At 38.1% G+C, this 12,392-nt stretch overlaps 1 protein-coding gene across 1 annotated transcript in view; it reads left to right on the forward strand.

The window, feature by feature from the left end:
• The window catches only part of nwk (FCH and double SH3 domains nervous wreck), a 431,276-nt gene that overhangs the window by 300,692 nt on the left and 118,192 nt on the right, over window positions 1–12,392 (forward strand). The window contains exon 10 of the mRNA XM_083126323.1: window positions 12,130–12,378. Coding sequence (XP_082982449.1) covers window positions 12,130–12,378 — 249 coding nt within the window. The remainder of the gene's footprint in view (window positions 1–12,129; window positions 12,379–12,392) is intronic.

The raw sequence follows: 12,392 nt of genomic DNA on the forward strand, positions 1-12,392 counted from the left end.
AACTGTAGGTCCAGTCCAGATTAGCCTTTCTGTGCACAAAGTGGACTTAAAACAACAATTCAATCAATCACTCAGATGTTCTACATTTGTGTCGCTTCTTCGGCAGAGATGAACAATATTGACAGCAAATACTGGGTCATTTTTCTTCGGACTGTTAATCCTACATACATGGATGCGATTTTTTGAGTACTTCTTTCACGTGTCGTATCGACTCAAATTCAAGAGGTGACATGCTCGTGGAGATGGCAAAGCATAAACGAAATCCCGAAGAACGGACTTTTAGGATAAACTCTCCATGAGCATCGTTGCTAACAAGCCTAAACAATGATGGTAACACTGCACGCCGATTCCTTCAGGATCATAAGAAAGACAGCCGAAATCACAGACATCAACGAGGAATTAATCAAACGATGCAGGCCATTTTGCCAACACTATCGTCAAATCACTGTATCAACGTCCACTGTTTTAGTGAATTTGCATTGGAAACTGTGAAACTTCTTGCAGTATAATATCCATGGTATTATATGCCAAAAATATCTTGGTGCACGATCCAGATACCATAAGAGCAGCTAGCTGTTCTTCAATCGGCAGCTCTCTGAGGAGGCTCAAGAAGCAAGAACATCAGAGCCATCAGTGAGCGACTTTCACGCAAGAGCTCAATAATTTCTACCAATAAAGATGTTATGCATCCTCTACCTGTAATAACCCAATGACCAATATTTTTGACATACAGAAATGAAAACACAAATTCATGAAACCATGGATAGAGCAAAGTCCTTCGTTCAAAAACTATTCTGTAACTTGAACATTAATAAACAAACAGTGCATTAATATTTTATAACATAGTACGATATGAAACCTTGGTATTTTATTAAAAAAAAAAAAATTTTAGCGTCCTACGTCAAAGGGACTGACATACAGTCATTCATCATGAATTGAGATAAATTGTGATTGCATATTATTCAAAATTACAACTGTGATATATGTAGTCTGATAATAGCAGTATTTTTTATTAAATTTAGTTTTGACACACAGAGATTAGGAACAAAAATAATTAAATTTCCCATGTTCGTAATATTTGTGCAAGATACTTCAATGATAATTTCAGGACCAGAACAACGGTGTGCAGATTTCGGATTCATTTACGTTTTGGGGAACTTACAGTAATGAAGAAACTACACCGAATATAAAACTACCAGTTTTGATATCCTATCAATTCGGTTCAGTTTATAATCTACCCGTTACTTTGATGTTAGGCATCACAAATATTATTTGCCTCCAGGCGTTTCAAGACGGACTTTGGTGGCGTAAAATTGAAGAGGGAACCATATAATTCCCTTCCTTCCCTCATATTTTCTTCCTAACCAGTAAATTCCCACCAGGTAAATGATAGTCCCCGTCCATCACTCTGCCAACAAAATTTTAAGTTATCGTTGTTTTCTTCTAATTCACAAAGGTTTGGTTAGGAATTACTTTAAAGAGAAAACGTTATAACTATTGCTGACCTGACAAATATTTACTGAAATCAATATGTAATCGTGGAACTATAGTGGTGATTACTCAAACATGTGCTTCTTCTATAAATATTAAAGTCTGTCACTACTGGCATTTTAATCATGGGCTCCCGCATGGAGTGTCGAAGGGTCGGTGACCCTGCAGGAATATGGAATAAACTGCTTACTTTTATTAATTTCATTCATACATTCGTATTGCATTTTCCCCACGTTCTCCGTGTCTTAGAAACTTCCTTCTTGCTTACTTCCACTTTTTGAATATTTCTATGATTAACTTCGTACAAATTCCTCCTGCACTCTCTTTCTCTTCCATCGACTTTCTCTTATTTCTCTCTTTCTTTGCCCTCTTTCAGATGGTTCTAATCTCTCTATTTCTCTCTCTGTCTGTCTGTCTGTCTGCCTGTCTGTCTGTCTCTTTTCTCTTATATCTTTCTCTCCCTTTCTCATTATGTTTGACTATTTTTTATTTTAAATTTTCTCTCCTTCTCTCCCAATTATCTCCTTTCTAATTCTCTAAGAACATTTCAACGTGACGTCACACGATTTTCCGGGCGCACATGTGATAATTTGAATTGGCTGTTATCGATTAGGTCATAATATTTAAATATTGAAAAGCGAAAAGAGAAACTTCTCTTCCTTCTCCACCTCCCCTCCCCGAAACTCTCAACCGCAATTCGAACCTATCGAATAGGGAAGACTACTGGAATAATACCTAACGTGTGTTACTAACCATGCCACTACCTACAAGTTCTAGCACTGTACCAGGATGAGCAACTGGCTCAAATGAATATAAATGTGAAAATATTCATAATAAGAGCGATACGTTCCGAGCATATAACACAACAGAAGTAGACGAAGAGTAAGAAGACGGGACTCTTTCCACACACTTTTTTTTCATTTGCACATTCATTCATTCATTCATTCATTCATTCATTCATTCATTCATTGTTTTATGCCTAATTGGCAGGTTTTTCACTGCAATCTCCAGCTTTCCCTATTCTCTGCTTTACGCTTCGTAATAGCATACGACCCAGTTAATTTAATATCATCCATAAGCTGATATATCTTTCTTCCACGGACTTTTCCTCCTTCAACCATTCCCTCCAAGGCATCTCTTAGCAGGCAGATCCTTCTTAGACAGTGTCCTAACCAGTTTCTTTTCCTCTTCTTGATGGTCTCCGGTATAGATCTTTTTTCACCAACGACTTCGTTTCTTACCTTTTCCGTCCATTTTACACGCTCCAGTTTTCACCATGTCCACATTTCAAAAGCTTCGAGTCGTTTCTCTTCATTTCTTCTCAACGTCCAGGTTTCTGCACCATATAGTGCTACACTCCACACAAAACATTTCACTAATCTGTTCCTTAGACCTATGTCCATGGGTCCACATAAAACATTTTTTTCTTCTATTGAAAGCTTCTTTTGCTATTGCGATTCTCATTTTCACTTCTTGTTTGCAGCTCATGTCACTGCTTATAGCGCATCCGAGGTACTTGAAGCTATCCACTTGCTGGATTCTTTCACTGTTTGCTCTCACATTAATATTCCTTGGTTTCCGTCCTATAACCATTGCTTTTGTCTTGTTTACATTAATCTTCATCCCATACTGCTCACAGCTGCTGTTTAACTCTTCTAACATACTATTTATGCTCTTTCATCCTCGGCGAATAATGCCATGTCATCAGCAAATCTTATGCAGTTTATTCTTCATCCTCCCAATTTGACACCTCCTGTGCCCTGGAAACAATTTTTCACTATATCTTCTAAATAGATATTAGACAAAGTAGGCGATAGGCAGCATCCTTGTCGTACTCCTCTTCCAATTTCACAGCCTTCTGTCATTTGGTCTCCTCTTCTCACTTTAACTCGTTGATTCATGTATAAGTTGCTTAGAAGTCTTCTCTCTTTCCAATCTATACCAATTTTCTTCACATATGTGTTGAAAAGATTCTCACGTTAAAATAGACAGGAAATATAACTCTTTCAATAAATTCTAAAACCATTCTGTACATTTACTCCTTTTGGCGAAGAGCAAAAGCTCAGTTGTAACTTTTCAATCCTACAGAATAGACCAAAGAACAGTTCAAAACATTCACTGTGCCGGCCAAACATTAAAACAATTAATTTTATTTTCAATTGTACAGTCATTGCTTCCAATTACTTGCAGAAACATTCCGTATAGTTCATAAAAAATTTAATAACAAAAACAAATACTACTCGTTCCGAAATATGCTCTGTATGTTGGACTATAGGAAATTAATAAACCCAAGGTAGTTTGCGTTTCCAAATATATTATTTGCGTTACAAATACTTTCTTTTCTTTTACAGATACATGAACACAACGCAAAAAAATTACTATCGCTTTTGATTTCTAAAATATATTGTTTCAGCTGAAACAATGTGGTGCTAAACCCTGGAAATTATCTTGTCGTCAGCATTTCATTGTACCGAATTTAATCAGCATTAATTTTGATTAAAGCATTTTATAAATTTCGTGAAAATTCAGAAACATTCTGTTTTCCTGGGCACAGAATATCTTAACATATATATTTTGCACCAGGATAGTAACAGTATATTAATAACTAATATAAAAATAGACAATAAGAGAGTTATGATATCTTCAAATGTTTCTTCATATATCGTCGTAAAATTTTGTGCTAGTGGCTTTTGGTTTGATTATTTATAACGTTTAATTTCAACTTCTTTCTATTATTAACTACGTTGAGGATGAATTGATAAAATAGATGATAGAACACGTTCATGCTTTACCTAATATCTGATAGTAATCACCTTGAATTCTTAGCACATAACCTAACCACTGTGCTAGCTAAGAAGACTGTCGTAATGGAATATTCCATTTATGAAATAAGGATTCCAATGGTGCACAGTGTAAAAAAGACACTGTTTTCTATTGTTTTCAAAAAAAATATTTTTAATCATATTTGTACACAATGTGTTCGAAAATGCATTTAAAATTATTTCACGCGTGGTTGGAAATCTTATGTACTTCAAACTTCAGTATGAACACCTTCAACGCGCGTTTGGTGTCAAGTGTTTATAAAGTGTTTTTGTAAAATGCTCCAAGGTTGAATTGTCTGAACAGTATACAGTAGGCCTTCTCCTTAAAAGAAAACACCGATAGAGAACATAAAAATGTCCACTATTCGGACATAAAGATTAGGATCCTATAAAAACTCGAAGGGGTGACCTTCCACATAGTACACCCAACTGTCAACCTCACTTCCACGTAGCACACCTGGACTGCATTTTGCAGACCAAAGAGACTCTGGCGACTGGCTCAATGGCCAGTATAAATATGTGTTGTCCTGTGTTTTGTTCTTATGTGTGCTTAGTGCCCCTTTACAGCTTCAGTTTTTAACCGAAGTCAGATCATTTTAATATTTTAGTTACACGATACAACAATTATGTTATTTTAGTTATGATAAGAGGCTGGACCCCGCAATATGTGACAGGTGCAAAATAGCCTAGTGCTGACGCACCCAAAATTTTGAATTCAAATCAAAATCAAATCTAAGCACAGTACTTTAATAAATATATAAAAAAAAATCTTCTAAGTTTAACGAATCAAATTTACAGTGCATGAAACTTAATATATTTCTACATAATTTTGCAGAAAATTTTCATTCATTTATTTATTATTTTCGTTATATCCAGATGGTTTGAAATGATCAGATATTTTCTGCAAGTACAACAAAAATCATTCAAAATTGAAATTGTTAACATTCAAGCCAGGTGTGTTGGCAAAGGAGCTTTTACCAGCACGGTTTTCATTTTCAATCAACAATTTAAGGATATTTTTGTTTCTTAAGAAATATGTTTGACTGACACAAAAAATTACAAATACTGCTCCACAATAGACATTTGCTGGCTGTTACCTTGGATTTCCATAAATTACTATTGTTTCTTTCACGCCGTCCACTATTCGAAAGTTTTTAATCAATGCTTGGGATATAGTTTTCAGTGTCTACGTCCGATATTTCCATGCATTTCTACCTGACAATTAGAGAATGACTAGATTTTAACATAGTAATTAAACAAGATTAGCCCACGTTGATTTCATAACTCAAATAAATCACAGTCGAATACGCTACTTCTGAATCGTTTGTTTCGAACACAATCCCTTTGTCTGTAAGTACTTATGGTTTTAATTTGCATTTTAGTGTTGTGTTGCATCTGATTTCACTAGAGTTTTCATGCACAGCAAGTGATGGTATTGTTACTTAATATTTGTCTCCTGCTACGTACAAAGCACATACTTACCTTGTACTAATTATTGTTTGAAGTAGAAAAGCAGGTAAGATCAATCACGTTGTTGGTGTCAACATGCACAATTTCCAACAAGAGAACACTCTATTGTTATATGTTGTTTGTGCAACTCTATCACGTAGACATGAGTTTTTATGTGTCTATTTCGTGTTATCTTACTGAAACTGTCCGTTTGGTTTGAAATTCATATGTTTATGTCCTAGTTCTTTGTTTTAAGGTTTAATAATTATATGTATATTTTATATATATCCCCATTTTCACTGATGTAATGCAATGCATTCTAGCATGATTGAGTGTTATAATTTCCTATAATTAGTTTAGTGGTTTCTTCGTTATTCCAATATAGCTAGTCTTTAAATATAATGACTTGTAGTATGCATATATGGAATACAAGGTGATTACTATGTATACAATGAAAAATATATTATCAGGAGGAAGTATGGTGTCTATTGCCAGCACGTAATCCTATTTTGTAGTTATCACGAACAACGTCGTAACCAAACTTTTTGCCTGCAGAGACATCAGAGACTGAAGAAAGTAGTGTTTTGGTTTTTGGGAGTATAATGTACTACAGGTCCATTTACAACCTTGCACTTTTAATCTTTCTCACGGGGCTTTTTACACCCTTGTTCAAGCGTTTGTGAAAAATCCTAGTCTCATCTTCAGGACCTAACGCAACAGTCCATTGACAGTCAGTTCCTGTCAATATACATATGTTGAAATAAATTCCGTTTGGAAGGTTCTAAGAAAAATAAACGGTGTTTATTACAATTCAAACATTTTGGGACCACCCTGTATATGAAATGGAAGCACTCCATTTGGCTTTTGCTTACTTCTGCAAAGCGCACGTCGTTACTGAGACATGGATCTGTGAGGTTAGTTATGACAATCCTGTGAACACACCACCTTCTGCTGCCGCTTTGACGTCACACCTTGGCCCCTATTCGTCGGCGGGAGTATACCAACAACAAAACAGTTCCCTGTGCGAGTTCCCTGCATTTACCGCAACCAGCCTGCCGCTGCATCATATTGAAGAATCGGTGTGTCGTTTCTGGCAATGTTTCAAAATTTGAAAATGCTTGGAAATCGATGTGGAGCAGGTTAGATACTGTTGCCTCTCTCTTGGGTCGGCAAGACGTGGAAAGAGGCTTTCCGAAGTTGGCAACCAGTGCATAAAAGACGTGCACGGTTCGATTCGCAAGCTTGGTGCAGTGTTAGGGATACCATTTTGATGCATAACAATTTATTTGTCTTTATATTTTATGCAGAGGTGTAAGGGGTGACTCTTTTCGAAGACATCCAAATGACAGTCTCACTTCCACGTAGTACACCTCGGTAATTGCAATGTTGCAGGCCAATGAGTCTCTAGTGTCTGAACTCACGGCCGCTATGATCCTCTATGGAACTTTGTTCTGTGTTGTTCACATATGTTTGTGATTCTCTCATCATCTCTTTCGTATCATCATTCATCATCGTCTTCGCGATTAGCCAACATTGGCAGAAAAGCGAAGTAAAATCAACTAAATAACTCAATAAACCAATCATGTTTATGCCTTTGTTCTATCTGGAAGTGGGGAATAATCGCGGCAAGGTGATTGATTCGTAGGAATCAGCGAAGAGGCGCTTACATCCGTGTACAGGCCAGGGACGCTCAAATAGAACCCACATGTCCAGCCCTAAATTCGAACCCGGGACCCCTGGCATCGTAGCGAACTGTGGTAACTACTCTGCCATGGAGGTCAGCTATGAAACTAATAACAAATATATCAAGTAATAACGACTATACTAAAGTGCAATAGAAATATGCACATACATGCCAATTTTGCGGTCGGATCTTTACTCCCTAAAATTCTATTACCTACCTAGAGTGTTCGGGAAAAGGCACGTACGTAAGTCACAAACTGCGATTTTCTGTTGCTTTTATCTAACTCACGCTGAATCAATTAAATAATACCTAGTCTTACCATAAATACTGTCCCAAAGTTGTAAGTAAATGGACACAAAATGGTGAGAGATATTTTAATATCAGAATACCATGAGGTGCATGGATGCATTATGAACCAAAATCACAAATAATTATTCAAAACGGCCACCTTTAGCACTGACACACTTCTGAAGACTCCGTGGCCACTCATCAATGGAATTACGCAACACATCAAGTGGAAACTCCGCAGCTGCCTTCTGAAGAGTCCGCTTTAAACTGTCAATATTGGGATGTCTCTTCTTGCAAGCCATCTCCTGAAGCTTTGACCACAATTTGTAGTCCAAAGGGTTTAAGTCTGGACTGGCAGAGGGCCAATTTGACGTGGAAATGAAGGCAGTAACATTTGCCTCCAACCACTGCTGGGTGGTGCGTGCTTTGTGTGCTGGGGCTGAGTCCTGCTGGAAGCTCCAGTTCTCTCCATGGAAGATGGTGTCGGTAAGATTCTTGCATAGTTTCTCAAGCACTGTCTTCTGGTACACTTGGGCTGAAGTTTTTACCCCCTTTTCACAAAAATGGGGATCCGTTGTGCCCTCGTAGCTCACACCCCACCACACCATGACTGATGCAGGATGGTGACCCCTCTAGATCCTGGGGGCCTTGTCAACAGCTTCCCGACAGGATGTGGCATACACCCTGTCATTTTGGGCATTGAAAGTCTCCTCAACACTGAACATTTTTTCATCAGTGAAAAGGATTCGACGGTGTCCATTTGCCGCGTAACACTGAAGTAACCGCTTTCATTTCCGGAGCCACTGGAGCTTCAGTTCACTTGTCAAGAGATGTCCTTTGCGTAGTTTGTAGGCATGGAGTCCCAGGTCACTGCGTAACGTACGAGACACTCATCGCACTCATCCCATTCCATCTTCAACACTTACAACAGACAACTTTCCACTTGACCAGCTCAACAAGTAATGACTCACGCTTCACGATACCGCTCTTGCCGTCTCTAGCTTGTACGGCTGGAAGTACAGCCACCCTCAAACGTTGGGACAGTATTTATGGTAAGACTAGGTATATTGTAATAATTATAATTTAATATAGGATATGTGTGAAGATTCTAACCAGCAATGATGCAACATGTATATCATGTTTGTAATGTTTGATATTAAGAGTATAAACATAAATAGCTATCTGCTGTAAAATTTGCATTTTTTGACTTAAGTGCTTTCTCCGATAGGGTAAGTCCTGGAGAGATGGACCCCCTCTTTTAGAATTGCAATATTTTTGTTATTTACGGCAATAATCGTGATAAAATTGAATCACAGTATCTTATCGATATATACTAACAATAGATAATGTTTGAAATGTGAAAGGAGCAAAAACATTTTTTAACAACAATAACAAAAAATATGCCAGTGGTCTCATATGACTCCGGGTTAGATGCACCATGCTCTATGGGGGAGATGGACCACCGAAAACTGAGGACAGGAATGCATCAATTCATTAGTTTTAAAACACTATATTATCAGTATAGTACATCTGAGCTGTTTCTTTTACACAAAATAAACCGTTGAGACAAAATACAATATTATCATTATAATTTAAATTTGAATTACTTTAGTTTTTAAGTCTTCTTCCCACACAAGTCACACTAATATTCATACTTGGTTCAACTCTCATGAAGCCAACGGGAACACACAGTACATCAAATCCAGTCTTCAGTGCTGGTAGTTGTACTGTAATCCTCACCACACCCAGCACATTCATTTTCATACCAATCATATGGGTTGTGATCGCTGTCGCTAGTATCATTGTAAACAATTGCATCACCAGAACACCCTTCGGAACCTGACGAGTCATTTCTCTCTCGTCGTAAACTTCTTGGTATCTTACATTTAGACGTGCTAGATTTACTATCACGCCTATCATTTCTTGCCTTATTACTTTTTTGGAGACCTATATTCTCCCCTGTATTGAGTATTTTCAAAATGCTTGCTGCCTTACCACGCAAGGTAGTTTTCTTCTTCAGAATAGGTAGAGGATAAATATTTTTCAGTATTTTAGTAGGTGAATTGATTTTACTGCTCCCTTTGAACATGTTGGTGCTTCCAGTTGAAGTTCCAGCGACCGCCAATTGTTCAGCAGGATGTAGATGCCCTGAACTCGATGCAACAGCACTCGGTGCGCCAGTCGCACCTATTTCGTCATTATTTCCTGAAAACTCTTCTTGAGGCGTCAAATAGGCGTAGTCTGGAATAGCAAACCTATTTAAAGTGAAAATCTCCGTTGCTTTAAAGCCGGACAGGGCATTGTCCACTGTAGCTGATTTTGACCATGCAAAACCTAACAGTTGGCCAAACTGAAATCTTTCAATCTGTCATGTAGGGTTGTTCATCAAGAATGTATTGCATGCGGCATTGTAATTTGACTTAAGAGACTTAAAAAAACTCCTGTCAAGTGGTTGCAAAAAATGGGTGGTGGGGCTGGGAAGGCTTAGTATAATAATGTCATTAGTTTCGGCAAACTCAAGCATCTCTACAGAGCTGCAATGAGAAGCGTGGCCATCAAGAATTAGTAAAACTTTTCCTGTCGGCTTTCTTGTCACAAAATGATTTTTCAGCCAATAGTAAAATAAATCGGATTTAATGTACGCAGATTTTTCATTCATGGCTATTTCTGAACCAGAAGGCATACCGTCACAAAATTCTTGTTTTCGGTTTTTCGCCTTGAAGATGCCTTCTGCACTGAAACAAGCAACCAAAGATATCGTCTCTCCCCTTTCACTAGATGTAAGAGTACTAACATTTTTTGATCCTTTACTAGCAATAACATTTCCTGATATGTCGTTTAATTGTAGGCCAGTCTCGTCTACGTTGAAGATGTGCCCGGGCTTATTGATGAGCTCATGTTCAATTAAAATATTTTCTAACAAGTCAAAATATTTTGAAACAACCTCTTTCTTCATCCCAAGACCCCTATTGACAGAGATGCTTTCTGACTTTCTTACTGATAAGTCAGTATTTCGAGCTAGAAACGATTTCAACCAATCATACCCTGCTTTTTGACTCTCCAAATCAAAATTATGTTTGATGTTCAATTGTTGAGCTAAGTGGAAAGCCATAGATCGAACAGAATCTCGTGATAGTGTAAAGCAATGCGCTTGTAATTTCTTGATGTGAAGCACCATTTTCCGTTCATTTTCTTCCTCTAATATGGACAATGGACCGAGACGCCCCGTAGACACATAATTTATTTTTAATCTCCTTCTAGAGTGGGTTTGGGAATATTAAAATACCTTGCACCCTCGTTGGTCCCCATGCGCTTTGTGTTGATTGCATTAATGGCCTTCACCAAGTCATCTCCACTCCAGTGTCCTCTAGTAGAATCCAGCTTCCTTTTGTACGTGGTTGGCATGTTTCTGAAACAAAGAGAAGCGATATTAGTATTCGTGTATATTAAGAATAATCTTACTTTGTTTTATGCGTCAGTGTGTTTTCTGAACATACAATATACAGAAAGCTACAATAAAATAACACCCATACACACAAACACGAACACACACACATTCAGACAAACAGACACACACACACACACACACTCACAGAGAGAGAGACGACATACATCCGCACGGGAGGCACCCCAAATAGACAGATTACATTACCAAAAAAACAAACCACCTTATATCGATTGGATTTCCGAAGTATCAGTCTCAAAAATATAAAGTTATCAATAATTTGCCGAAAACTGACTTTTTATTCACACACGAATGGTCCATCTCTCCCGTGGCAACGTGGTCCAACTCTACGAATGTCTTGCAGAGATGGATCAGGCAGCCATGTTAGTTGTGTTGGTGTAAGCAGCGCTAGGACACCGGACAACAATCCTCTAACATCATTTTCACTTTCTGTGAGACACTGGTTCAAAAACATAATCAGACAACGCGTGCAATACCATTGCGTGTAAATAGTGAAAAATACTTTGACCTACCTGATTTCAATTCAGAAGATATCTTTGCTACAATAATTGCTCAACGAAGAAAGAAACAACACAGCATGTCACTTACATCCGCCATTACCAGGCAACACTGCCACCGGTGCAATCTAGCGGACAGTTTCAGAAATAACGAGCTGGTCGATCTCACCCTCCGGTCCATCTCTCCCGGAATTACCCTACATAAAATTTAATTTGTCAATCTTGTCCCCAAAATTTATTTGAGGTTGATGTCAATAATACGAGAAGTGAGATGGTTGCAGAAGTGAGATTTCAATGGAATTCAACCCCACGTTGGGCGCCAATTTTTGTTGTTAAAAATAATCAAACTGAGTTTTCATAGTTTAATGTGCGTGTATGATTATATTCATATTTCTACTATTTCTACAATTGTTTTCTTGTGCCTTCCTGCAGTTGACGAGAGACTACAATATGCAATGCTGCTACCTCTATTACCCAGTCTTGAAGCAACACATACAGTATGAGTTCGAACCTTGCGATAATGACACCATAGACAAGGTAACCGCGGACCACAATGCAATGGAGGTGCTCAGCAAGGAAGCGAAGAAGTGGGCCGCTCGCATAGCCAAGGAGACGATCAACATCCGGGAGAACTCGAAGAAGCTCGTGATGTACCAGGGGATGAAGGATGCTGGGCAGAGGGTGAGTGATCTGGC

Source organism: Lepisma saccharinum, chromosome 8 (genome assembly GCF_977018435.1).
Source record: "Lepisma saccharinum chromosome 8, izLepSacc3.1, whole genome shotgun sequence".
NCBI classification, from domain to species: Eukaryota; Metazoa; Arthropoda; class Insecta; order Zygentoma; family Lepismatidae; genus Lepisma; species Lepisma saccharinum.